The sequence below is a fragment of the Heterocephalus glaber genome, unplaced genomic scaffold (genome assembly GCF_053883595.1).
Source record: "Heterocephalus glaber isolate CG9 unplaced genomic scaffold, H.glaber_assembly_v1.0 deba00001777, whole genome shotgun sequence".
Classification (NCBI taxonomy): Eukaryota; Metazoa; Chordata; class Mammalia; order Rodentia; family Bathyergidae; genus Heterocephalus; species Heterocephalus glaber.
The window spans coordinates 74,042-100,879 of NW_028258464.1; the positions used below are offsets into that span (position 1 = coordinate 74,042).

A 26,838-nucleotide genomic window follows, 5' to 3' on the forward strand; every position below is an offset into this window, starting at 1 on the left:
ATATTAAGTTCATTTACCCCAAGCTCCTTTCGTTTTGTGAATTAACATTCAAATTCCAACATTTGTTATTTTCTATTCTTTAAATATCTTCTTCAAAACCAATTCACCAGAATCAGCCTTTCATAGCAAAGCAGCATTAATTCTTTCTATACTAAATCTGGATGTTAGTGAGCTTAATGAGGTGCATCTGCATAAGATATCCTTACTGAAATTGGTAATTTAAGGAAATCTCCATAAAATCAGAACAAAAAGATTATAGAAAATAGGTGAGAAAGTGTAATAGCTCTAAAAAAGTCATAATTTCATTTAAAAAACTAATAAAACAGTAAGAGATTTTTTTCATCCAGCAGTAAGACACAAATGCGTATTTCACACAACCATTACTGGAATCTTCACTCTTATTTTCTTCAATTTTTAAAATTTTGAAAAATTGTAGTTTATTAGTACATGTGTGTAGTACATGGTGTTGACGTTCCTTGGGGGAAGCTGGTATGTCCATGCAACTCGTCTTAATCCCTTTTTATCCCTTCCCCTTCCCTGTCCACCCATCTCTTGACCCGCTTCTTCCCCTTTTTGGTACATGTTTGCAATATGTAACATTTATATTCCTCGAGGCCAAGGATGTAGTTCAGCAGCACCTCTCCTGCTTTCCAAGCCCAAAGTCCTGAGTTTGATCCCCAGTACCAAGGGGGAAAAAAATTTACATTCCTTGTGGGGAGTCGGTACAAGTACATAACATGTCTCAATTTCTTTTATTGATCCTTTATCCCTCCCTTTCTCCCCCACTTCAATTCTTTTTTTTTTTCCTTAAATCCTTTTACTGGTACATTTTAGGTATGCAATACATTTACATTTATCATCGGATGCTTGTACCTGTACATGATGCATCTTGGTTCTTATTTTTTCCCCATTACCTGTGCGCCCTTCCCTATTTACACAGACTTTGTTTCCTTTTTTTTTTCTTTTCTCATAATTTTTCCTTTCTCTTCTTCCCTTTCCCCTTCCCCTCCCACTTCCCCTACCCCTTTGGACCTTTTCCTATTTCAGATTATCGATTATTCATTTTAATCATTTTAATCCTTAATTATACTTTCAGTCTCTCACATTAGAGAAACTATTCGGCATTTACACGTGCGTCCTATTTATTTCACTTATCAATTCTTTATGTTAACTGAACAATCAGAAACTTTAAATATGCTTGAAAGATGAAAAAATAGAAACCACCCCACAGGAATAAAGTTTAATCTAGTTTGTATCAGCTATGTTACACAAAATCTTTCTATCAGGTCAAGCTACTAACTTTCCTTCCTTTTCCTTTTAAATTCCTGCAAAGTAATAAAAGTGGGGAGCTGCTCAGCTATAATGCATGACAGTTCTTTGAAATACTAAATACCTAGGAGAAAGAGGAAAAACAGTAAAAACACCACAAGTACTATATCTCAATGTTTTAACCACCATTCAAGCTTTTTCTTAGTAAAGTTTTTAAATACATACCATATAGAAAAGTAGAAATGACAGTGTATGAATACACCGTGTGCCCACTAATTTATATGTCCAGTCTGGTACAGACCTGTTCCCCAGTGGTAGCACAGGAACACTCAAGTAATATATAAATATGTTAAAGTAGAAATATCACTCCCTAGTGGAATTTGTTCATTATGATAAAAACATGTCATCTCATTTCTTTGTGCCCCTTCACAGTTCCCAGTATTTAATTCGACACATCTGCATACATTTTATGTGCCCACATAGGATAAGAGCCAATGCGAAGACAATGGACTAGAAGAAATGTAAGTGCTTGTTTCTTCACCTTTGGCAAAGAATGGTCTAGCAGCAATAATCACCAACATGCTAATCATCACACCCAACTCTCCCACCTGCCTCCCTGCGTCATTTCTAAGTAAATTCCAGACCGTCTGAAATTTACAAGCTATTTCCTTACTGGTGGTTATAAAGTGACTTCTCACTCCTTGCCCCCCTCTTCTCTCCCTACCCAATTCCCTAGTGGTAGAAGATGCCTAAAATAATCATTTTTTAAAAATTAATTTTATTGGAAAAATAATCATTTTTAAAGGAAAGTGATTAAACTGTCTCAATGGATTTTGCAGAAATCCCACAAAAATTTTTAAAAAGCAGCACACTTTTAATTTGCTTCCCCATAACTTCTTAGCCAGGCATGGTGGTGCACACCTGTAATCCCAGTACTCAGGCGGCTAAACCACAAGGATCGCAGCTGTGTTCGGGGCCAGCCTGGGCTACATAGTGAGTTCGAGGCCAGCCTGAACAACATGGCGAGACTTTACCTCAAAAACAAAATAAAACAAAACACCTTTAAAACTAGATATACACAGAAAAATGTATTTTTTCTAATCAATTGTTAGGTAATTCTTACCATCTTCATTTAAAAATAGTTTGTTGAATCTTAATCCACTTGGCTCTTTTCCAACATAGCGATGCACATATTCAGTTCCAAGATCATTGACAGCAATTGCGTATTTCAAAGGTTTTACACAGGACTGCAGACAAAAGGGAACTTTGGTATCTCCAATAGAATGCCTATTAATTTACAAAATAATTAACGTCAATCAAAACAAAAGTAACTACATAATTATAATTTTTATTTTTACGTTAATTTCAATTTACAAAATCTTTCCCATAATTCAATTACAAAAATTCATTTCAGTGTTAAAGAATAAATGTTTAAGAGGAATATTATTATTATTATTATTTCTTTTTTTTTTTGGTACCGGGGATCAAACTCGGGACCTTGCGCTTTCAAGGCAGGTGGTGGAACCACTGAGCTAAATCCCTGGCCCTTGGGATATTATTTTTTAAAAATTAAAAGCTTAAAAGTACTCAGGTAACAGAATAGTTCTACATTAGACAAATCGTGCAGTTTTCTTTGAGGGAAAGATAGTACTTCCCCCCTTACTACCTGCATTTGATCATATAAACGAGCCCTTTTTAGAAATTACTCACCCTTTTTGTCCTCATAGCCTTAAGCCATAGCCACACCAGGTCAGTCTAAGAGTTCAGTACTATTCTCTGACACTCGGTCTATGAAGGTCTCATCTGTGAACCACCTCTTAATTCCAGCTCCAGTAGAAGTTTTATAAACTATACATGGCTAACACTACAAGAGGCAGTCATTACTAACCATACAGATAAACAAAAGAATGAAAAGAAAGGTGTATATATTACCAGACTGAGACATACACGAAAAAGTAGACTTGGGAATGCTCATGTTCTGGCTAACCCCATCATAAGCTTCACGAGGGCAGAGATCTTCCTGTCAGCTCACTGGTGATCACTGAGTGCCTGAACAACACCCGGACACACCACAGGTACACCATTCAGTGACACTTATGCATTGTGAAACTGGGCACCAGTAGTAACTATGCCAGGTGGAGGTGAACCAAAACGTCATACATCAAACAGGAGCATCTGACCACCTCGCCTCTAAGTATATGACAGAATAAAAATATATATGTGTACATAAGAGGTATATAATATTTTTCCTATCAAATTTATGCATAATTTCTAATTCAGACTGGTAAACTTGACAATTATTCTTTAAAAAAAAAAAAGAATAAGAAATCTATTTTACTGTCTTTGGATTTAAAAACACCTGTGTTCATGGGCCGGGGATTTAGCTCAGTGGTTTTGCTGCCTGCTGCGCAAATGCAAGGACCCGAGTTCAATCCCCAGTACCAAAAAAAAAAAATGCAGCCAGGTCCATTTTAGGGGCTGGAGATTTAGCTCAGTGGTTCTGCAGCCTGAATCGCAAGTGCAAGGACCCAAGTTCGATCCCCAGTACCAAAAAAAAAAAATCTGTGTTCTAGTTCCAAAGTCAACTTTTAGAATTTTACATAAAAGAACACTAGAAGACAGAATTTTTAAGAGAAGAATCACGCAGGATTACATGATAGTTTCTTCTTCTCAGTTAAAGCTTTTTTTATTGTATGACAAACTATTTCCTCAATATGCAAAAGTAGAAAACTTCCTACTGGAGGGCTAGGGATTTATCTCAGTGGTGCCGTGCCAGCCTGGCAAGGGCAAGGTCCAGAGTTCGATCTCCCGTACAGCAAAAAAAAGAAAACTTCCTACTGGAATTTGCTCCATGGGTCAAAGCTATGTCATCTCATTTGTGTCCTTTCAAGCACTCAACATTTAATGCAATACACAGTGAGTGTCATGTTTTATGAGTCCAAATGAGAGTAAGACAATGATGTAATGATGGAAAGAAGAGGACTAGTAAGTTACAGGACCTATGTTCTTGTTTTTCTTTTCCCATTATCACATTAACCATGGGCCTCAGATTCCTTATCTTCAAAATAAATGGGCTGATGTGCTTTTTACTTTAAGTACTTGAAGGTAATTATTGAAAAGTAAAAAGCACTGAAGAGATCAAAGTTTAAGTAGGGGGAAAAGGCTTCAATTGGAACAGTCTTGAAAAATAAAACCCTAAAATAAGGTTACATGAGTTGAAGTCTTAACAAAACAGTGTAAAATTACATCCCTGATATAAATTCATCAACCTTTACATATACTTAAAAGCTGTATTCAACTCTGTCAATGTGCCAGGGTCTATTACATTTTACATCTGAAGTTCACAAATTTATGTGTGGTATGCAGATTTTTTGATTAATAAAGTCATTTTATTTTTTTTTGTTACCAGGGATTGAACACGGGTCCTTGCACTTGGGCAGCAGGCAGCAAAACCACTAAGCTAAATCCCTGGCCCAACTTGTTTAACTTTTTAAAACTTAAATTGTACATCTTTTTATGTAAGTTTAAAAGAATCATTTTAATGAAAAAAATATAAAAATAGAAAAAATATGAATTTGCCTCTTATCGCATAATTTTTCTGACAAAACCCACTTACAACATTACAACATAACTCTTTATGTCTGACTTTTAGTACAATAAAAAGGATTGTTCTTGAGAAAATACTCTAGAACATTACCATTTTTCCAAAAGCCTCTATGAATTTGATTATGAAATTAAATCAGTCTTTAGATTGTCCCCATTATATCACTATCCCTCTTATAATTCTGCAGTTCCCTATATGTCAGGTGTGCCTACGATATCCTCATTTTGTAAACAGGGCTTTCGTGGACTTTGTAGAATTCTGTATGTTCTGCCACTGACTTTTCACTCTGCAAATGACTGATGGATGGATATGTTATACTGGATGATCTTGACTCTTATGCTCATCTGGAACTTGAGGAATAAAGATGACAGGGCAGTGACCAATGATAAACTGAGAAACAGGGACTAATTTTATTAGTGATCAGTCCATTATAGAGAATAATGTCATGTTTTGACAAGACTGCTTTTCTTAAATATGTAACCACTCATACTTGAATAATAAAATACAAATAACAAGACTATAAATGAAAATAAGGAACATGAAGTACCTAAAAAAAAACACCCCATAAAATTAGTTTCAAGTTTTTAAATTAAGTTAAAATCTAAACTTATTTAACCTTCTTGAAATTACATTATGTTAGGAGTAATTTCTATTATAGAAGATAGTTTTCTTTATTTCACACTCACTATTATGCAAAATATAAGGCCTAAAGTTGACTGACAAGGATTTGAAATAAACTCACCTCTGTCCATCTACTGTACAAACAGACACACCCCATAAATCAGGACTGAACTTGGCCAGTTGAGGGATATAATCTGCAACCTATCCAAGATATTGGAAAGAAATTAATAGTCACAATATAGACAAGTAACATTATTTTCTACCAAAAAAGTCTTTACTTCAGCTTAGCTTCTATCAATGACTAGTTATCTTACAACACTCAAGAACCTTGCAGTCTACCCTTTATAACAAGACCTGTGGAACTAATGGCACAAAAGACTTCAAGATTAGGGTGAGATTAAGTGACTTCTTCTACCCACTATTATTTGTTTCCCAATGTATTTGTTTTCTTCTTTAAAAAGCGTAGAATCTAAGAGAGGAATGTGGACTTGATTTTTCCTAAAGAAAAAAGTATAGAACTTCCTTAATCAAGGCCATGGGTGCTGGCAGTTTCACCATCTAAAAAAATTAGGAATCAAATATCTGAAAATAACTAATGTGTATAATACACTAAAATGATCAAGAGGTTTTATCACCATAAAGCTACCCAAAGCTAAAACAAAAGAAAGCCAGGGCTTTCCAAGTGGAGATTAAATAAGGGTTCACTATGAAAATTAAATAGAACAGCCCTGCCATTATTTAGAGGATTTGGGGAAGTATCCTGAGGGTCCACCCCCAGGCCTTGTTCATCATAGGCAAGTAACTCTGTTACCAACTACACCGCTATCCCCTAGAGGGTTTAAAAAAACTATAAACAGTTTATTTTATGTTCAAGGATATCAGATATGCAGAAATTTCCACTAAGGCCTTTTTTTAAAATAAAAGGTTAAAAGCCATCTCAGTAATTTGAAAATTTAAAAAACTCTTAAATTTAGGTTTTTTAGTCAGAATATCAAAGTTAAATATTTAAAACATTTTAAAAACCACTAAATCCAGATAATTCATTTACACTTTTTAGTTAGCCAAATTAAAACCACACGATTTTACTCAGTGTACCTCAAATGGAGCTGAATTCATTAACCACTTAACAGTTCACGCGAAGTGTCACTCGGGCAACACATTTATTTATCTGAGCATTGCCCCAGCCGGGGTTGTTTCCACCAGTTGATTCTTGTATTGAATAAATTTGATAAAATTGACATTTTTATATTTCCTGCTATTTTATCTTATAAAAATTAATGAAAAAATATGCAATTTTTAGTCATCTTGAATTTAAGTAATTGGACTGGTAAGTGATTAAGTGATTGGGTTAGGAAAATATGCACATCAGAAATGTTACCTTTCCTCCAGACTGCTTTTTTGCACTTTCAAACAACTCATCGATGTGTGAGGTAAAGGCCATAAAGTCAGGAATGACAAACTTTCTTCTAAAGGCTTGTGTCAGCAAAACAATGTTGCTCTGAACACATCTGTGCAATGTGAGAGAAGAATTAATAGACTGGGTACCTTTCAACTCTTGGTACCTGGTAGTAACAGCACTAGGTCGGAGAATATTACCCCATATTTAAATAAAAAACAAACTCATCATTTTATACAACTAAATTATAAGTTATACTCTTTCTACATTATTTTTTTTCCTTCCAGCAGTCTTTCCTGCAGTTGCTTGTAAGCTGAACAGGTTAGAAATTAATTAGATATACTCAAAAACTGTATCAGAGATTAAAATGATAGAGCATTCCACCAGGTCTAAGTATTCAGACCATCAAAACAAGTTCCTTGTTCTACCAAAACTGATAAACACTCAGGATGACAAAAATCAACTTTAAAATATCCTAGATGACAACTGTGTATTTCCCAAGTTAAGTAACTTCAGAGATATACCTCTTAGCTCCCATATAACTAGTGCTGGTATTTTTAAAAACAATTGAACATGTTGCATTTTGACATATTTTTCCTGAATTGGATATTAAAATTTTGTATTTCTAAGTTTAAAAACTGAGGATCACACCAATATAGTTTAGTCCAAATAATGAATGAATTTTCTTACATGAAATATTTGTTGAAATACTTGCAAAAATAATGTATTAATTTAAAAAAAATTCATACACAGTAGAATAACTTTATACTACAGTATCTTAAATCACTAAAAATACTAAATTAGATTATTCATCTTGATACATGTATTATACAGTAAAAATATTACAGTTAAAGCTATTTTAAAGACATGGTAAACGATGTAGATGGGAGGGCATAAGATTTAGTGATATGAACCAATTTTCTGCTTTGTTCTAAAGTCAGAATAGGAAATCAGTGTGTTAATGTAATCTTAAAGAAGAGTTTTGTAGTAGATTACCGGCAACTTTATACTTTATGACAGAAATCTTCTGACTCTCAAAAACTCAGCAATGGAGGGCCGGGGATTTAGCTCAGTGGTTCCAGCGCCTGCCTCACAAGCGCAAGGACCCGAGTTCAATCCCTGGTACCAAAAAAAAAAAAACAACTCAGCAATGGAATATTTATTTAACTGACAGAGACTCATGGACATCAAGCCACAATACCCACTATAATAAATCTTAAAGGTAAACCCTAATAAATTAAAAAGTTCAAACATTGACAGTTGAAATACTAAAGTCGTGCCAGGCGTGGTGGCATAAAAAAATTATAACTTAACAAGTGCTACTTATCTTGTTTGATCCTTAAAATATCAAAATTTTGGGAAGAATTTCCCCACTTCATAGATAAGAAATGAGATTCTAAGAAGTTAAATAATGCACTACTCAAATGGAAAAATGAAGTAACACTTTCAATATTTCTTTGTAAGTTGGTGGTAAAGTTTTTTAAAATGTAAACCTCAATATTTTAATTCAAGTTGTTCTAGATAAACATCAAATTAAAATTAAATAATACATTTAAAATATTAAATTTTTTAAAGTAATAAAAATTCAGAATGTATATTCATTTGGTCAACATAAAATTAACATAAGTTTAAAATAAAATCCTAATATAGTTATTGTTATCAGTAATAAGGATCCACTATTACAACATAATTATAGTTGAAATTTCACTATTATTATAGAAGTAGTACTAGTTGACATCACAAACCTAAGAAATTATGGTCAATAAAATTTACTTCAATAAACTTTGACGGTTTTCTGATCATTTCAATCTTACTCTAAAATATATTACCATTGCTTTAATATTTAATATTTAAGGGGCGGGGATTTATCTCAGTGGTTCTGCCGCCTGCCTCGCAAGTACCATAAATAAATAAATAAAATGCTTCAAATAGCTTCTAAAATTTAACTTGAAAATACTAAAACTGCAAGTTACATATATACCAAAAAACACCTTTCTCAGAGGAACAGAGTAATTGCCCAGCATAAATTACTACTTATCTCTACATCAGTTCAAATATACTTCATTTTCCAGAAGTTATAACTAAGAAAATGAGATGTACTACACAAATTTAAATTATTAACCTATTATTATTATTTTTTTGGTACCAGGGATCGAACTCGGGACCTTGTGATTTCGAGGCAGGCGCCAGAACCACTGAGCTAAATCCCCAGCCCTTAACCTATTATTTTAAACCAATCAAGACTTGTAATTTTACATTCAGAAAACCTCTGGAGTTTTTGCTTGTTTTTTCTCTAGCAGGAGCACCTGGCAAAGCCATGGCAATACCTTTCACTACTAATTACCATGATGGACGAAGTCACTTTTATCACTCAAAAGATTGTTTAACTCCATACTGATGGGCTTTCCAAATACTAAAGTTCTTCTTGAGCATTAACATAATTATTAGTCTAACTGAAAAAACTAGAAGTTACATAAAATGAACTCTGAGGAAGTGCTTACACCTTTTGGCGAGTAATATCTTTTTCTGTGCTTTGTTCAGTTTTTCTTATCTGTAAACTGGTAATAATCATTTCTTTCCTTCTTTACTTAAATGTTTATGTCTAACAACTGTAATGTTCAACAAAATATTTCATATACATAATTTTCATTAGTAAAATAACATAATAGGTAAGAATATTTTAAGAAAACCAAATATACAAATGTAAAAGACCATTCAACTTTCTCCAACACCAAAAAAGAACAAGAAACTATGATCACACATAAAAATATTTCTAATACCTAAGACTTAAAAATGCATGAATAAAGGATTAATTTTTAACATAAGTATTTCTATTAGTTTTAAGAATTATTAGCACTAAAAACAACTGACTACACAGATGGGTAGAGGCAGTCTCCAACTTTCAAATAGATCATTCTCCAAAAAGTATGTTAGAACTCATTTTCCCATTGTGGGGGAAAAAAATCATACATAATAGCTGTTTGTCAGGTTACTTACAAAGGCCAAATACATTAGCAATGCATTTTATGTAAAATACCAACACTGATTTCAATCAAACCTATCCACTTCATGAATTATTTCTCAGGGAAAATGAATTCCAGGTTTTATCATATCCTCCCCAGCTGCATGGAGATGAGAATTTCCTGGCAATACTAACTGGACAATTTCTTACATTTAAAAACAGAAAGAATGAATTTCTCTGCAGTAATCCTCTTTCAGGTGACTTTAACAGTCAAAAGATTTTGAGTTCCCTCATTCTAGGGATGAAAAGGAAAATCTTACTGTCTATAGTCTGCTCATGTGACGACTAAGCATTTGTCAAGTTGGGAAACTGCCTAGATTACAATCACAGATTTTTAAAAATTGGATTAGTGTTTAAAATTATGGTAATTATCTCATTATTTACAGATAGAAAATTTTACAACTGTGATTCCCTGGCTTAAAAATCAGAGTAAAAGGGCCAGGGAGTTAGCTCAGTGGTTCAGCTGCCTGCCTCGAAAGCGCAAGGTCCTGAGTTCGATCCCTGGGAACCAAAAAAAAATCAGAATAAAATGCTTCAAATTTCACATTTAAACATAACAGCACGTTTATACGGCACAAAAAGCATTTTGAACTGTAAGCCAAGTGTAAAATGCTCTTCCGCCTAGAACGCCAATGCAGCTCCCCACACCTGTTACCCGCAGACCTACCTACCACCTCACTACTGTGCTCTGGGAGCCAGTGACTTCCAGGAGCACCATGAGCTGAGACTGTGCAGACAGCTCATGCACAATAAAAACTAAGTAACAGTGGTTAAAAAGGCACAAGTAAGTCTGGAAATAAGCTCCTGCACTCCACAAAGAAAGTTTCTGTAGACTCAAAATTTTTAATACCAATTGCAAAGTGGACCTAATGTCTGAACATTAAGGTCAGCCGAGTTAACAGAACCAAGAACTTCCTGGTGAAAAGACAAAAATTTTAAAAAGCCAGCAGTGCCTCAGAGCATGCCAGGACATTTCAGAGAACCTCCGTTAAATACTTATCCCTAATACTCCCAAGGCACTCCCAGGAGGTATCCAGAACAAAGCAACCTCCAAAAGAATATGCTGTAAAGGTAAATCACACACATATGAACAAACTTTCCAAGCAGATGCAGAAATTCTCTTTATCTACCTCAACCAGAGCCTACTGTTTAGAAAAAGCCAATCTCGTCTGGTGGTGTTTATAGCCTTATTCTAGTTTCCATTTAACTATTAGTAGTTTACTATTTGAGCTAGGCATGTTAATTCCAGCACTCTGGGAGGCTGAGGCAGGAGGACCACAAATTTGAGTTCAGCCTGGACAAATTAGCAAGACTGTCTCAAAATTAAAAGAGGGCTGGGGTTACAGTTCAGTACGAGGACCCTGGATTCACTTCCCAGTACCATAAAAAACAAAAAACTTATTGACTCTGTAAGACTCATTACAAATATGTCATCCATACTTTTAAACAGTCAAGCTAATGGGAATACAGTAATGAAGAGAAATGATACACAGATAAGCAAATATAAGAAAGTCAAAATACTCCCTGTTCAAACAAATGAAGACTTTTTAATCTCCAAAGTTCTCTTTAGTTCTTAAGTGCTTAAAGAGAAACAAAAATAGCCCATAGGCCTGGGATCTAGCTCAGTGATGCCACCGCCTGCCTCGCAAGCACAAGGTCCTGAGTTCGATCCCCAGTACCCCCACAAAAAAGAAAATAGCCCAAAGCCTATGCATTAATATGTCTGAAGAATGGAGAGAGGCAGACAATGTACAAACGCAAATCTAAGGGATACAGGACTGTCTGAACCCCTCTCATTTTATGATGTCATCTGAAAAGGGCTGAAAGACATGCAGATGAATTGGAGATCAATAAAAGCAAGGACAGAACAAATTCAAAATTTCAAAAATTCAAAAATTCTCTATTCAAACTGAATGCCATCTCCAGGTAAGAGAAACTTAAAACATCCATTGCTAAATTTCCTTACAACAGATTTAAAGAATGCTCAACTCAGTATGTATCATCATTCAAGTATATCATCATTGTTGTTCAAATGATGCTTTTAAATCCATTTTTTCATTTATATAGGAAGCACTGGCCTTCAAAGATACAATTTTGTTTTAAAAGGAAATCACCGTATAGCAGAGCAAATCACCATTAAAGGTTTGGCAGAAATTTTTACTTTTTAAAAAGATCTTTGTCTAGCATGACACCATCTGACGTTGTTTGAAGAGTTAATCTTAACATATCCATACACTCTTTCAACCTGGGATCAGACGTTCGCAATCCTGTAGATTTGAGTGCCTGTTTTTAAAAAAATAAGAGTTTGTAAATATATAGTGCAAATAATGTATATGCTTATTCTAACTACAAGTTTTCATTCCTGCATATAAAAACTTCTACCCAAGACTTGAACATGTGGTATTTGTGTCACTATTACCCACTTTCTGGATAAGTTTCACATTGTTCTTTTTCTTTCACTGTTTACCTTGAAATGAGCACGATAAAAATTTGAAAACATAGTAAGAGGAACAGTGTCAGAATCTACATGTCAGATGATTTTTAAGACTGTATTTCAACAATGCTATTTAGCATAACTAACTTTTTATAAAAAGTTTGAAAAATACAGAAACTTACTGTAATAAATTTATGAACAGGTATTTTTTCTTGTCCTTCTGCAATTGTATAGAACAGCAAATCTTCCAAGCTAGGTAACAGACCCTGTTTTATTTTACTAGAAGGGGAGGAAAAAATACAAAATTAATCCTTATAGGTACATTCTAATGATGTTAAGTAAACCCATTATTAAACCATCTATGAACCAGAACACAGCTGAGCCAGATCTATTCATCATGACTATAGTCACAATCATCACTGATTTTCTAAACACCAATCAGTACTGCTAGAAACCACTTGAAAAACAAGTAAAAAATGCTTCATTAATACACAGATTATTTTCCAATCCCAGGTTTTGAAATCTTGACTACAAACTCTAGTATGTTAATGCCTAAGCATCTGTTAAAGAGATACAGTATACGTTCCCATACAGTAAAATCACCTAATTACAAACTTCAGTAAATTCAACTAATTACAAACTTCAGTAAATGTCCAAGTTAGAGTCAACTTTGGGATATTACATTTGTATTTCCTCAATGTGATGTCTATATATTATTCAAACATCATATCTAGTATAAAATCTGGGAGTGATAGCAATTAACTACTGGACAGCAGTTAAGATCAAGTGCACAAGTTGTGGAATCCTGTCTGTGATGCTAGCTATGTAACTTAAGGTAAGTTAACTTCTGTGATTCAGTTTCCTCATGGAAGAAAATGGAGTGTCTACATCAACTGACGTATCAGTTGACTAAATACATTCAATACATTTAGGACACTCCCTGGCAGTGTAGGCACTCAAACCGATGGTAGTGGCAGCTATTATTTATAAAGCAGGAAGGATTTCACATAGATTCAATTCCATAAATCATATAAAACTATTAGAACAAAAATTTTACCATTAAAATCCTTTTTGGCCTGGGGGCAGGGGGACAAGGTCTCATCATGCAGTCAGGCTAGCCTTGAACTCATTATGTAGCCCAGGCTAACCTTGAACTTATGGCGATCCTCCTGCCTCAGCCTCTTGAGTGCTGGGATTACATGCCTACATCACACTAAAATTTTAATTAAAACTAGTGTAACAGTAAAATGCTAAGATTAACCAAACTTTTAAACGGGAAACCCATTTTTCTTATCTACTGAAAAGCTTTAAAGTAAAAATAAATTTAATGAACCTAAGTAATAACTTTTCTTGACTCAAAAATGAAAAACATATTTCCTTATTCTGAACATCAGTGACTATCAAAAATCTTACAGTGATAGTATAAGGATAATCAATCTACGGTAGACCAATCTCCTCCCCATCTATTGTGATTTATTAAAATGTCTAGGGGAAATACATACATGCATATTTGCATGCATGTATGCATGTAGGGATGTATGAAATATTCAGAAAAGGAATGGACCTGTATTTTAAGAAAGTAAGAATCAGAGGAGGAAATACCTTCTGTTTTCTTAAATTTACAAATTAGCATAGTTAATTCTGGGATACTCACAAGTGTAACAAAGTTTCACAGGAAAATTATGTATATTGCTTTTAAAAGTCACAAAGCATAAGTCTGTTTAATATTATGTTTTTGTACCGTTGAAAAGAGCTTTTCTAGATACCTGAACATTTCCTGGATTACTGAAAAGATTGTATAATAGTTCCATATTTTAATAAAACTACATGTATTTAAATATATCCTAACATAATTACTTCTCAAACTACTATTAGTGGGCCGTGCATTTCTATCTTAAAAGACAATGGGATATAGGGATGGTTCATAAAGCATGTATGTTCACACATAAACATATAAAATTTCTCCTAAAAGAAACATTAATTTGGCATTGATATTTATATTAATTTTCAAATCCATTACACCAACTTTTAGCTTTATTAAATCAACCTTAAAATATATGAATCTGTGTTTCACACCTTTTTACCCCTTCCGCTTTATTTCCTTTCTAATTTGTCTCTGAGATCCTCCAATGAATTTATGGCAGGCCCACTATTTATTACATAAGACATGCTACACTTCCTGGTATATTAAACTTAACATGAGTCATTCTATCCCCATTTCACAGATGGGCAAACAGAAGCTCAGAGAGGTTAGAAAACTTCCCAAGGTTGCACCGTGGCAGAGGCAACTTTAAATCCCGAGTCCCAACTACCACTGCGGTATACTGGCTCTTTAACTTACTATGTATGGATTACTTTCACAAGGCACAAACAAGTTTTCCAGGTCTTACTCTAATCCAATACCATTAAGCAGAGTTCAATAATACAGATGATTTAATTTTTAAAGAGAAGTTGAACCTCGTGTTAAAAAAATCAGTGGGTAATAACACACCAATTATTTACAGAAAATGATTTGCCAGATAAACTTCAGATGGGAGTAGTTTATCATGTTAAAAAACTGCAGAGTAAGCTTTCTACATATTTATCACACCAGTAAATGGTATTTGCTTTGCCTAAAAGCCATGTAAATAACATAAAATATACACTTCTTTAGCCTATGGTACATAGTGCAAAAAAATTAAAATGACTGGGCCATTGCCATAGCTAGCAAAGAGAGTAAATATTTACTTGCTTTAGGACAAGAAACTAATTTTTATCCATAGAAGAATTTAAGCTGTGCTTTAAAAATATGCTCACAAACTGTCAAATGTAATAAAAAAAAAAATACTACCTATCTCATCATTTAAAAGCTAAGACTGGGGCCAGGGATTTAGCTCAGTGGTTTTGCCGCCTGCTGCGCAAGCGCGAGGACCCGAGGTTCGATCCCCAGTACCAAAAAAAAAAAAACTTATTGGGCGGGGATTTAGCTCAGTGGTTCCGGCACCTGCCTCAAAAGCACAAGGTCCCGAGTTCGCGCCCCAGTACCAAAAAAAAAAAAAAAAAAGGTAAAACTGATCTGAGAATCTGTTAGTTTCAACAGTCTGGTAAACAGAATACAAATATTCTCCCCAAACTTTCAAAAAGGTAGAAATTACTCTAAAGATCTTTCTTGCTTTAGCCCCTCATCTTTCTCCTAGTTTAACATCTTTACGTCTTCACAATGATGTAAATATTTTGCTACTAAAATTCAAAAGCTACAAGCTATAGGTTTCAATTACTTATAGACTAGGAAATCTGAGACATATTTAAATTTTAGTGTCAAAAAATATAGCAGTCTCTCAAACTGTACTATCAATAATCACTGACACGTTCAAGTGAGCCTTCCAGACTGTGTATCATAACATAAAGTGGGTATTCACCAAAGGAAACCCAAAGAAAAATCCACATTTCACACCTTCTTACCTCTTCCCCTTTATTCTTATTTTTTATAATTCATCTTTAAGATCCTTTTACCATATTGTTCCTTTAACCACATTTTCACCTACTTTAGCCTTACACAGAAGCTTTCTTAAAATTTTACAAAAATGAAAAGTCCCTTTAACTCTGATATGTACAGCATGTCAGGCACTTTACAGTCTAATTTACGGTCTAAAAGGGAAAATCAGAGACACATATGTAGAGAGATGACAAGAAAAGACCTGTGAGATCTGGTCACTGAAAAATTACTTCCCTGTGGTCCTGTTCAGGTGTAATCTGAACTAAAACTGAAAGATGGGCAGGTGCTGGAAATGCAACAGAGTGGGTTTTCCGGCAAGGGGAACCCACCACAGGGATGAAGGCAGGCACTCCCTGGGTATCCACAAACAACAGTGAATCACAGAGGTGCTAATGAAGGCACCGCTGTTTACCTATAAGCAATTCTATACCTAATTTTCAGGGCTAAAAAACTGTTCTATAGACCAACCAATAAATGAAAAGATTGCACCACACTGTGCATACATAAGGTGTTTAAATTCAAGGCCAACTTCTGCAACATGAAGAGGTGCTGTTTTTACTTACCTACCCACCCATCAGTTTCCCAGTTACAAAGGAAAATTCAGACTCTTCAGGCTGGTATTCAGTTCTCTATAGTTTAGCTCTGCACTATCTGTCTACCCCTAACTTACCACTTCGAATTTCTCAATATAAGTGACTAGACCTATTGACCTGTAAATAAGTCAAATGCTTTCTCACTGGTTTTTTTCTCTAACCTGTCAAGTCTTGTTTAAAACTTTCCTTTCTCTAAACCTTTAATGTATTAACTATCGTTCCAATTGTATCACAGGACTTTGCCCAGCCAGATTCTCAATATTCTTTTTACCACACTTAGTTGCTAACTTTTAAGAAATTTTTTACTTTTATTATATAGCTTATTATGTGCCAAAGATTGGGGATGTAAAGATGAATAAAGCAAGATTATTGTCTAAAAGGAGAGACGACTACAGTAATGTGACAGGTACTGTGGTAGAAATGTTTTAAAAAAGGATCAGAAAGTGCAGACGAAGCATTTAATTTTGGTTTGACGGGAAGGGACAATCTAGAAAGTTTCTCATTTGTAATTAGGAGCAATACTGCTAATTCATCTTATCAGTTCAAAAATCTCATAGATAAAAAATATCAATGAAAGGAAGAAAATGAAACATCTTTCCTAAAAACTACAAAATGAACAGAGGAAAAAAGTCAAAACCAACTATGCTATAAACCTTCAAGGGTAGTGTTTTTCTTAGCCTGTGTAACTCTTAAAACACATAGTTTATCATTTATATTATATAGTAAGCCTATCAGATAACCAAAATCTGTTATTTTTTTCCAAGTGGAATTTTAAAAATATTGGTCTACTAACAATACGAAAGAATGTGCGGGCTTTTTCTACATGTTTTCATTTTAAAATTATAATCCTGGCCAGGCCTGGGCCTATAATCCCGGCACTGAGGAGACTGTGGCAGAAAAGATCTTAAGTTTGAAGAGAGCCTGGAATGGACTGCAAGGTGAGTTCAAGGTCAGTTCGTGCTATACAGTGAGACTCTGTCTCAAAAATATTAGTAACATTAAAATTTTTTTAAACAATAAAAATTACAGTCCTTGAAAAGCATTTGAGATAGTTTTAAAATCAGTTTATTATTTAGAGTGACTTGATTAATAACAAATCCATCACCACCCAACAAATTAGTCATTAAACCAGTCAGGCTGAAAGCTGCACTCTTGGTGGCTGACTATGTAAAATCATTAATACTATATCAGAATAAATGTAAGTGTGACAAAGTGACAAATTCTATTTAAGTCATTTTACTCTGGGCTAATTACTCTTGGAATTTAAGAAATTATTTAAAGCTTTACTAAGAAAAAAGGACTTTCACTTTCTGTTGGCTTATGAAGTCAATTAACTTAGGTTAATTGTCCTCAGTTTACAGATAATGCCTGCGTCTCACAGCAACTGTACAGCAACGCACAACTCATTCAAGTAGCTGGACCCTAAGCAGCATCAGAGCTCAGTCCTTTGCTCTGGGCCCCAGGCTGCCACATCAATGTCTAGCTGGAAGCACTTCGTTTTAGGAGAAACATTTGTAGTTCGTTAAAAAAAATGAAAAATGAGGTTTCTTACTTATTCGAAGAATTTCTATCCAAAACGCAAATAGGAGAATTACTTATGTTAGATGACCAAACTGTTGTTATGCCTTGTTAAACTCCCATCGTGTACAAAGCAAGAGTGAGATGTGTTAAAATACAGGCTGCTGTTGGGGTGAGACTATTCTGCAGAAATTTATTCCTAATCAGGCCCCCGCAGCAAGTGTAAAAGCCAGCTTCCCGTGAGGGAATGTCTGGATATCCCTGTCAGCTGCTGCCATTTTATCCAGATGTGGTGACTTCACAGGTGTAACCCAGGAGCCGTCTACCTGTTCCAGGGAAGAGGACCAGGGCCAGGACAGACCAAGTCCACATGTTCGGCTCTGCCCAGGCTTCCCAACACCAAAGTTCTTTGGCCAGGCATGGCAGCGCACACCTGTAATCCCAGTACTTGGGAGGCTGAGGCAAGGAGGATAGCTTCCAGTCTCACTGAGTGAGACCAAGGCCAGCCTGAGCTACACAGTGAGACCCTGTTTCAAAAACAAAAACCAAAACAAACAACAACAAAACACCACAAAGTTCTTCAGCCAAGTATCCTTTAATAAACCCTCCTCATTGGAAAGATACAGGGATTATGTGAATTCTGTCACTGCAATCACTCTGATACCGCTATAGATGACCACAGTTAATAAAGGGTAGATTACAGCTACACATAAGGAAAAAATGATACAGCTCTGAAAATCAAATGGGCTGCCTTTTACAGGTAAACTCTTGTGAGGAAACCTGTTGGAACCATTACAAAAGGGAAAAACAGCACCTGGGGAGGTGGGTTTTTAATTAAATTCTCTTTCAATCCTGAACCTAAAAGTCATTAACTCAATGCAGTATTTTATTAAACTGTTAACAGATGAAAACGAAAAAAAATAAGTCCTACTAGTTAGGTAACCTAATATCTTTGTACAGTTTATAAAATATGTAAAGTGAGGTGTATTTAGAAGTTCTTTAAAGCCACTTTCAACTCTAATTTTTGGTTTTTTTGAATTGCTAAAAATAATGTGCTCCAAAATTCCTACAATAAAGTCAGATCATAAACTTTACTAAGGGCTTACATACTTCTATTTCACAGATACGTGGTTATTTGTATTCTTAACTCAAAAACTGAGGGAATCACTTAATGTTACTGAATGAACTATACACTTAAAAATGGTTTCAACGGGGCTCAGTGGTAGAGCATTTGCCTAGCATGGGCAGTCTCTGGTTGAATCCCAAACAGCAAAATGGTTACAATGGTAAAACTTTGTTATGTAAATTTTACCACTTTTTTTTTTTCTAAAACGCTAAGAGTCAGGTACAGGAGAATGAGGTAAAACCAAGGGAGGGCTGCTACAGCAGACACATGAAAGGCAGCAACAAGATAAAGCAACCAATACAAGACACAAAAATCCATACAAGGAACTCATTCAAAGCAGAACCCCTCACAACCTCTTTGTGTAAATGAAGTTCCACTGGAAGACAGCCACACTCATTCTTTACCTGTTGGTTGATGGCTACTCTGTACCACAGCTGATTTCAATAGTTGTAAAAGAGACCAAAGAGTACAAAAAGCTGAGCATATAATTTGGCCTTTCACAGAAAGTTTGCCAGAACCTGCTTAGGGCACCACTGCATTACAGCAAGGCACAGTAACGAAACGCCTCCTCAATAAACACACGCTGAACAAGAGATGTTAAACTCTCACGGTAATATTTTTATATGGCAGAAAAAGATGCAACATCTCCTAAGGGAACTTCTACCAAAAATAGCTTAGAATTTTAGAAGTTTCATCTTTGAGGATAATAGTGATAACAGGATTTATAAAAGATTCATAATCTTCTTACACAGTTTTTTCAATGTAATAATGCTTATTATTTTTATGCAACCAGAAAAGGATATGGTAGCAGACTAAGCAGCAAATACAAGCTGAAAATTTAACAAATGAGGTTCCTTTGATAAGGAGTTACACAATATTTTCCACTGTTTTTAGAAGTTTCCCACTTACGAGAAATCTTAAATACAACTTGAAGGAGGCAGGAAAAACAATACCCACGCTCCTACAAACCACTACTGCTAATGGCATTTTGGGATACTTCCTTCTGTTATCTCTAAACTTTTTTGAAAAGCTTAAGATCACTTGACAGCATACGTCACAGGAAATTTGGTATTCTAACCTTTGGCCTAACATTCCATTTACTTCTATCTCTAAAATGTATACCTTTGAAGAAGCTAAATAAGAGATTCTCATATGAATGCACCATAATTTACTTAACCATCCTACTGAAGTTGAACACACATTTTTCCCATTTTTCTCTAGTATGTGGTACAATGTAACAAAAATATTAGGGAATAGATCTTTCTATACTTTAACTTATTTTGCTAACCTAGATTTCTTAAAAAGTATGAGTAATTTATAACTTCATGCAACTTAAAAAATTGGTCTTCAGAAAGCTTGTACTCATTTAATAACACCTACCAAAAATCAAAGTACCTGTCACTCAAAATATCAAGATGACAAGTTTAAAATCTTCTTTAGAAGCCTGCACTAGAATCAGTAGACAAATGTATTTCCAAATCCTGAAAGCTATAGGCTTTTTGTCCATTATGTAAAGCCAACAGCTGTTTTGAGAGTAGCTCTTTCCCTATAAATATTTCTGCAGAAATTAGTAAGCAACGAACACCTCATACTTAGCAGAGGGTACTTCCCAAAGGAAGCCAAGGCACACGTCGACATTTTACTTCCACCTTGTTGGAGGTCAGAAAATTGCCACGCACAGCAGTAAGCCACAACCAGATCAATTTAAATTTAGCAAATCTGATTCCAAGGTGAAACTGAAGGGTAGTGTCTCTACCTGAAAACTATGTGCCTCACTGAGAGATACCAATGAACTAGTAACCATTTTTATAAATATATCTGTCCCCTCAACTTTCTTAAGCATTTCTCTTAAAGGCAAATGACTTAAATGGTGAAAAGGTACAGGTAACTATAAATCAGCACTTGGAGTAATACGATTTAATATGACTGAGTTCCTCAAAGAATGCAAATCCTACAATTTGACTTTCAGTTTTTGCAATCATTTTTCTTCACTTCAAATATAATACAGTACAGTTTTTTTCTGATTTCTTTCAAATAATTTTTCAAAATAAATAAAATCTCCTGAAATTTTCTCTTCAAGGTGACATTTACCTTTATCAAACTAAAAGAGTATTCCCCCCTCTTTTTTGCCTACATATTATTGCTTCATAAAAAAGGTTAAATCCAGGCCAGGGATTTAGCTCAGTGGTTCCGCTGCCTGCTTTGTAAGCACAAGGTCCCGAGTTCGATCCCCAGTATCAAAAGAAAAAAAACGGTTAAATCCTATGTGGTGGTCATTTCCCCAGCTAATTTTGAGGAAGGGAGATTTCGCCTCAAACAATAAGTCTGGAAACAAGAAAGTAAAACTCAAGACTAAATTGTGGGATCTAAATTTTGCTCTTCAGTGAACTTCATCTAAATATTTAAAAAAATTAGTAGCATTCTGTTAATTCCAGACCATGTGCATATATATCAATGGCTAATAAATGCACATGGTTCAATGTAAGTATTAGGCTGCAAAAAATTTAATTATAGTTACTGGTATTGTCATTTACCATAAAACAAAAACTAATGGGCTAAAGATTAAGTAGTAGAACACACATTTTAACATGTGTGAGGCCCTAGGTTAGATTCTCAGCATTACAAAAAGCCAACTCCCTGATAACCATGACTTGGGAAAGTTTTAATACTGAGGGGAACACAAATAAGACAACTGAGGGGTTAAGAAGCTCAAAAAATTAGATGTACTTTCAATCTTGATTTTAATCAAAATTGATTAAAATTTTGATTGGTTTGATTAATGTTTAAGACAAATGCAATATAGAATGATTATAAAAGCATTTGCTACCTATTTCTAAACAGGTTGTGTCTTTCAACTCCAAAATATATTTTATATCTATATCTGCCAAAATATAGTGTCTCAACTTCATTATCAATACTTCATTATCATTTCTGCTGAAATGCCTAAGTATGGAAATTTTTCACAACATACAATGCAATGATTTTCTTTGCCCTTCACTTTCCATTTAATATAAACTACCAAAATATAAAGCCACACTATCTGAAGCTAGCTGAAGTTAGTTTGCTTGCACTTTTATTTTTAAATTTAAATGTATCCTAAATTATGCTTCCTGACTTTGACATGCAAATATATAATTAATGCATAATGGTTAGGCAACTTTCTCTGTTTTGTGGTACTGGGAATCAACCCAGGGCCACTCTACCTTTTTTTTTTTTTTTTGAGACAGGGTTCCTCTTAGTTACGCAAGCTGGCCTGCAAGTTTCAAAGCTCCTGTCACACTCGGCCTCCAGAGTAGCTGGGATTAGACATGCACCACCATGCCAGGCTAGGAAGGCAGTTTTTAACAGATACTACTAAACTGCCCTTCCAAGTAGATGAATTAATTTATACCGGCTATGCAAGAGGTCCTACTCCTCTTCTCTTTTGTATCACCTGATCTAACACCTGCCAATCCAACAGGGAAAAACTAGTCTTGTTTTAACAGAATCCTTTCAGTACTGTACCTTATATGAATTACTTATTTTGTAAGGATTATACATAGTCTGACATTTTTCAGCTCACTTCCGATTATATACTCTCTTTTCCTTTCTAATTAAAAACTAAAACGTGAGAACAAAAGGTAATCTAACAATGCTTCTGCACCCTTCTCCCTCTGACCTTTCCCAAGGATCCTTCACTAAGACAGGACATAAGCTTGTGGCCTTTGGAGAATTAAGCTTGGCATGCTTGACAGCAGAGATAAAGGTCTGACAAAAATGTTTTCCTAGACAAGCATTTCCACTCAGGTTACTCAAGGCTCCTGAATGCGTAACAGTTTGAGAAATGGTGCTAGCATTGTTGGTACCAGTCTGTGTTGCTTTTCTGCAAAGAGAATGATATTTTAAATTAAAATTCTAAACCATAATCTGTAACAGTATACAAAATAGACTGAATCAGAAAAATACATTAGATATGGGGAGCACAAATTTTAAATATGAAGTCATCAAATTTGTGGGGATCTACTGCAGCACAGCTCAGATTTGTTTTGCTCACCCAAAGGTGAGGGAAGCTGAGGGAAGGGCAGTGCCCTTGAGAGTGGGAAAGGGTAAGCAGGAAAGACTGTGGCGTCAGGGTGTTCAGTGAGGTTGTACAGTCAGAGTGTACACAGTGTACACCCTCTGAGAGGCCCCGGGAAAAGAGAGAGAAAAACATGGAGACAGCCAAGGAAGGTTCGGTTTTTTTTTTTTAAGTGATGGGATGAATGGTAGTAAGATTCAATTAGACCACTAGAGGGAAAAAACGAGCAAAGACCACTAGGCTTTTCTCTAAGATGTTAGTCACATACAGCAGTCCTAATGTAAATCAGACTGCAGGTGCACAAAGGAGATGGTACAGTCTAGGGCAACAATGATTCAGAGCTCGTGGGAAGAAGCTAAGTAATTTACTTATATTCCAACTCCTTCTACAATGAGATAAAGTCAGCACCAGGCACAGGAAATAAAACCACAAATATTTCAGCATATGAACTAATTAATGAAGTTGCTGTGGTTAAGCATTAAATTCACTGTGATCTACCAGCAAGGCAAAAAAGTAAACAGTACAAATCATAGTTTCATGGAAGGCAGATGTACAATGATTTCTCAAGAGAAAATTTTTTCTGGGAACTAAAAAGTTCTCATGTATAACCCTGAAATTCAAAGACCAATGTCCTTGACAGGTTTCAATAAATGAAGAAATTTTATTCTCACTTATGGGATAAACAGGTAGCTTTTAATGCATGCCAAACACTGTTCTAAGCCTTTTACAAAATGGTATCTCATTTAATTTCCACGCAGCTACTTCTTTTAGTAAACTCTCTCAAGTCTGTCAGAGTGCAGTGTTGGCAGTGCACTGACCTGTGCATTGGGAAGGATAACAGGAGCCAATGGAAATTTATCTCCCTGAGTAAGAGAAATGTCTGTCACACAAGGCAAAATGGAAGGAGTCAAAGGAGGAAACCTACATTTAGAAACCAGACGATTTAAGAAATAGAAACTAACCACATTTCAATGTTTTATTCACAACCTTGAGAGCAGTGCTCTTCATTCACTTTGTATGTTCATTAAAGACAGCTGTGGTCCACTCCTGAAGCAAATTACAAAGTGAACTGAAAGCTCTAAGGATTATTATCTATTTGAATTGTTTCTAAACCTATCTGTAATTCAAATTTTGGTGGCACACATACACACACCATAAACTTCTCCCTTGAACTAAGGTAAACAAAGTTATCTTACTGGCATTTGAACTCAGGGCATCTGAGATCTGGAATTGTCTCCCTAGCCTGTTATTTGGTTGGGGGAAGGGGGGGGAAGAGGGAGAACAAGATGAGACATTAGCCAAAAATAGTGTTTCAAAGTTACTGCCATGAGATGACTTAAGAAGGCAATGAAACCAGAATCTTTTGGAAACAAGTAAATCACAAAAGAAATTCAGCTTTCTATCTGACAAAAGGGGGTAGGAGAGAGGCACATAAGCCACAGAACTACACATATTTTTAATAGAAAGCAGTTCTCATAGCACTTAAGGATAATTTTTTAAATGGTTCTAACTGCATTTGCATTTCTGTTAACTCAGGGCACATGTATTTAAACTCATTACATGCTTGATAAGCCAGACGATTTTTAAGTAAAAATGAGTCTCAGATGAAATTAAGCTCAAATTCTAGTCTCTAAAACATTAGAAAGAGGTCCAAATTTACCCAAGTCTAGGCCTTTATAAAGACTGAAAGGATTTGAGCTATCTAACCCAATATATAAATGATGCCCATGGTCATGAGGCTATTTTGCACCATAAACCATTATCGCAGAATACCACAAATTTTGCTCATTACCAACTGATTTTGTTTTTTAAATGACATTCTTCAGTCTGGGAAAACAACTTTAGGAATGTTTTAGGAAGGTCTCGATTTCAATTACAGAAAAGAAACATCAAATAGGCCTGAAATTATAAAATTCACGCTTTCCGTTTAAAGGTACCCTAGGTCTGGACTTGGTAATAGAAGTAAAAAGGAGGCAAAAACACGTTGCACTGTGTCAATATAAAGTCAGAAAAATAGTAGAGCATACAGAAAACCGACCAGTCAATGTTTACCCGGAGTGGGTTAAAAAAAAGGTTTGCGTCCATGTGCATTACACACGACAAAAACATTCAGGAAACTACATCTTAAGAAACATCGATTTTGAGGCCAACTGATTACTGTGCTACACACACACAAGATGAGTCAACATTCTATCACAAGTAAAAAAACCTGCGTAACTCAGATTTTGCAGGGCTGTCACGTGTCATCTTAGCTGTGTGACTTTTCTAAGACATCTGTCCACCTCTCGAAGAATCAGCAGGCCCGGCGCGCAGCGCAGGTGCTCAAGTGCTCGCGTGCGCGCCTCGTCTTCTGGGCCATATGACCCCTACTGCTCTTAATCTCATTTCTGAAACTATTTCCGGAGGCCCAGCCGGCTCTCCAGTCGCCCGGGGGAGCCAGCCTCCGAGCCTAAGAGCACCCCGCCACATCTGGCTTCCAGGGGGACGGCGGCAGGGCAAGGGAGGGAGGCGGGCGGAAACTCGCGAAGGCTGCAGGCTGAGCTCCACGCCGGACTCCTGAATGTCACCGCTGGAAAAGGGCGGGCGGCATCACCCACGGAGGGGCAGGCGGCCTTTCCCGGCGGGGCCCCACCCCGCGCGCGACCCGCGCCGCGGCTGGGAGGGGAAGTGGGCGCGGGCGGGGCCGGGCCGGGCCTAATCACATGGCGCCGGCGACGCAGGCCGCCCGGCATCCCTTTCTTTCTCCTCTGGAAGCTCGGCCGCTCCCGCCCGCCGCTCGCTCCGGGGCCCCGCGCACACTCACTTGTCGCCAGCGGCCATCAGCTCTTTGCCCTCGCCGTGGCCCAGGGCGTCCTTCTCCCCGGGGCCGTCCTTGGGGCCGGGGCTCTGCGGGGCGGCGGGCGGCGACGCCCCGGGCTGCGGCTGCGCGCCCCCCTTGCCCAGCTCCGGCAGGATCTCCGAGGGCGAGCTGGACAGGGCTCCCGCGCGCGGCCCCGACGGCCGCCCGCCGCCTCCGCCCCACCACGGGTGCAGCCGCGAGGCCGCCGGGCACGCAGCCGGCCGGGCCCCGAGCCGGGGGCGCCGGCACAGCGTGACGAGGGGCTGCGCCCGCCGCAGGGCCGCGCCGACGGCGACGGGCGGCCGCAGAAGCAGGTCGCGCAGCAGCGCCGCGCCCCGCAGCCGCATCATGCCGAGGCCGCGCGCCCGCTCCGCGCCGGCCCGAGGATGCTCGGGCGTGGGCTGCTGCTACTCCGCGACGTGGGCTCCGGCGGCGCGCGAGAGGCCCGGAGAGGCGAGCTGAGGCGAGGCGAGGCGAGGCGAGGCGGTCCCGTTTACGACACCGGCTGCTGCTCCTCACGCCGACCGCGGACGGCTCCGCACTGAGGCCGAGCGCAGGGGAGGGCTGGAGACATTCCGGGCTCACCCCCGCGGGGGCGGGCACACGCCGGAGGCCCGCCCCCTCCGCCCGATGCGATTGGCTGAGGCCCTCAGCCTCGCTTCTGATTGGCTAAGGGGGCAGTCAAATTTCTCTCCGCGGCTGAGGCTCTGGGCGGGTGGCGGGGAGCGGGGTAGTTCTGACGTGCGAAGCTGAGGAGTGGGGTCCGACCACCCCCTTCCCTCGCTCCCGCCGGGATGTGCGGGCCGGGTACTCGGGCTCAGGGATTCTCGCCATTTGGAATGAGGGAGCGTCCCTTTGGGACTCTAAGGCCTCGAGTTGCGTGG

At 37.2% G+C, this 26,838-nt stretch overlaps 1 protein-coding gene across 2 annotated transcripts in view; it reads right to left on the reverse strand.

Moving 5' to 3' along the window:
• LOC101719951 (glutaminase kidney isoform, mitochondrial) overlaps nt 1–26,475 on the reverse strand; it is a 49,772-nt gene extending 23,297 nt beyond the window's left edge. Inside the window, exons 1-6 of one of the 2 annotated variants that reach the window (XM_087202641.1) lie at nt 25,919–26,474; nt 12,529–12,625; nt 12,074–12,195; nt 6,873–7,002; nt 5,616–5,695; nt 2,393–2,556 (exon numbers count right to left, since the gene is read on the reverse strand). In XM_087202641.1, the coding sequence (XP_087058767.1) occupies nt 2,393–2,556; nt 5,616–5,695; nt 6,873–7,002; nt 12,074–12,195; nt 12,529–12,625; nt 25,919–26,304 (979 nt within the window). In that variant the 5' untranslated portion in view covers nt 26,305–26,474. Of the gene's footprint in view, nt 1–2,392; nt 2,557–5,615; nt 5,696–6,872; nt 7,003–12,073; nt 12,196–12,528; nt 12,626–25,918 lie in introns of both variants that reach the window. The other variant, XM_087202642.1, reaches the window with a different exon arrangement.
• Between the last annotated feature and the right edge of the window lie 363 nt (nt 26,476–26,838).